General features: G+C 35.3%; 1 protein-coding gene across 1 annotated transcript in view; it reads left to right on the top strand.

The window, feature by feature from the left end:
* The first annotated feature begins 939 nt into the window (after window positions 1-939).
* LOC106680103 (uncharacterized) overlaps window positions 940-2,339 on the top strand; it is a 12,657-nt gene continuing 11,257 nt past the window's right edge. Inside the window, exons 1-2 of the mRNA XM_014419592.3 lie at window positions 940-1,202; window positions 1,829-2,002. Coding sequence (XP_014275078.1) covers window positions 1,051-1,202; window positions 1,829-2,002 — 326 coding nt within the window. The 5' untranslated portion in view covers window positions 940-1,050. The remainder of the gene's footprint in view (window positions 1,203-1,828; window positions 2,003-2,339) is intronic.

Genomic DNA, 2,339 nt, shown 5'->3' with positions numbered 1-2,339 from the left:
TTCGTAGGGGTTGTAGTTTGTTACAATATATCTTCGTAGGGGCCGTAGTTTGTTACACATATTTTCGTAGGGGTTGTAGTTTGTTACAATATATCATCGTAGGGGCCGTAGTTTGTTACACATATTTTCGTTGGGTTGTAGTTTGTCACACATATCTTCGTAGGGGCAGTAGTTTGTTACACATATTTTCGTATGGGTAATGGTTCGTTACACATATCTTCATAGGGTTTGTAGTTTTTATAACATTCGAATATTAATTTGAATTTCGTAAACAAAATTTTGTAATTTTAACAGATTAACACTAAACCTGAATACTTGCCATGAAGATAAGTGTAATAAATTACTTTACACGCTCCGTTAACTACCTTTAATTTGAGTGATAACAGAAATCTCTACACCTTTTAAAATATTATCCAAACGACTAAAAATCAACATTTTGTGAATTGATTTAGTCAATTATCATAAAACTACTATTTCCACGATGATAAACTCTATTACCCACTTTATAGTACATTCGACTCGATTTCTTTTTAGCTCTGGCAGACATAAATAACTTCCGCAGATATATTTTTCTTAAATCAGAAATGATGTCCAAACAACTAGAAACAAATATTTTGTGCATTTCTTTTCCCAAATGTCATGAAAACTACAACCCCCGAAGATAAACGCCATAAACTACTTTATAGTTCATTAAACTAGCTTTGACTTAAGTACTAATAAATATCTGTACGTCAAATAGTATCTGAAATTTAGTTTTCTCAGAATTAATTTTAAAACTATTGATTTTGTTTTGAAATTTTGCTTTTTAAAGAACTATACCTCGGCAACTGTTGAACGTTAGGACAGATATAATAAAGTCGCTCCACTGTATTGTTGGTAGTTTTAAGGATATGGGGTTCCGAAAGAGAAATTAATATTTTTGAAACAACTGACAATTTTTAACCCCTCTAACTATACTAGGCAAGCGGCTATAGTTGTGTTCCTCGACAAGAAGGACTGGATCTGGACCATGCCATCCTGGCCATAAGAGCTTTGGGGAAGTACCACGGAATGGCCAAAGTACTACAACAAAGAGGAGTCATCTCCAAAGATGAATACAAGCCTTACGCCTTGATTAGCGACATGGCAGCTATAAAGTCCTGTGCTTACGCTGGTATCTTACATCTCTCTCAGGTTACTAAGGCCTACTGGGGGCCCTCCTGGTAAGTTCTGCAATTGATAATACTAAATATTGTCCACTTGATAAATCCATTTGGAAATGATACCAGATAAATTTTAAATTCACCTTAGTAATATTTTCATAAGAGTAACTAACTGAATTCAACTTGTTAATTTAATTACTGCGACATAATTTTAATCTCATACAATTGCCAATGTCGTAGGATGTCACATGTACTAAAGAATAATAAATAGATCTAATTAATATTAGAGGCTGGAGCTTGCTCGGCCACATCCTACGCCCACTAGATCCTCATAGCACTGTACTGCAGTGTATAGAAGACCCTTAACAACCATTTTCGAGGCCAAAAACAACCTCTGCATCTTCTACTGGAACGTTGATGGACTAATCCATAACCTTCTAACAATCATTCTCTTGGTCCACATTTCTAGAATCTTCACCATGAGCTAAATAACAAAATATATGGCAGTTCCTGTAAAATCTGTAGTGTACCCTAAATTAATATTTGCCCCAAAATTTGAATATTTATCCATTTAAACCTTGATATAACGAACCCCTCCATATAATGAATTTTTAAATGCTCCGCGAGCTTCGTAATACCTAGGTCCCTCTGTTTACTAAACTTTTAATATATGTGCTACTTTGCAGGGAAGAGACCGCAAAGAAATTGACGGTATCGTTCGATCCATTTGCTGAAAAGTTGCGAAGTATGGGAAAGATTCACACCGAGGAGTCAGAATTCGCAGTTCTCAACCACGGCGACTGCTGGTCGAACAATATGATGTTCAAGTATGACTTTCAAAAGCGACCGATAGCAGTCAAGTGAGTGATTACATGAACATATTACACTAGTGAGTGATTATGCATTAATATGAGAAGATGTTTGGGAATGCGCTGAGTGAAGAATAGAAATACAAACTTTTAGCCGCCAGTGCGCCACTCATTGCTCTTGGATTAATCATAATAACCAAGCAGATTCGTTCTGTTTCCTTTCTCACACCCCTTTTCCTTCTCTAGTATTTTCTTATTCTTTCTTCCTTACCCACATTATTAAATTATGTTCACCACATCTTAAAGCAATTGTACTATTTTGAGTAAGATTGTACAACCATTTGGTGGTTCCTTTCCAAGATTATCATGTGTTCTGAAATATTTATCA

The sequence above is a fragment of the Halyomorpha halys genome, unplaced genomic scaffold (genome assembly GCF_000696795.3).
Source record: "Halyomorpha halys isolate HHAL.00 unplaced genomic scaffold, Hhal_1.1 Scaffold243.1, whole genome shotgun sequence".
NCBI lineage: Eukaryota > Metazoa > Arthropoda > Insecta > Hemiptera > Pentatomidae > Halyomorpha > Halyomorpha halys.
The sequence above is the reverse complement of the archived record's forward strand: the minus strand, read 5'-3'. Positions and strand labels throughout refer to the sequence as shown.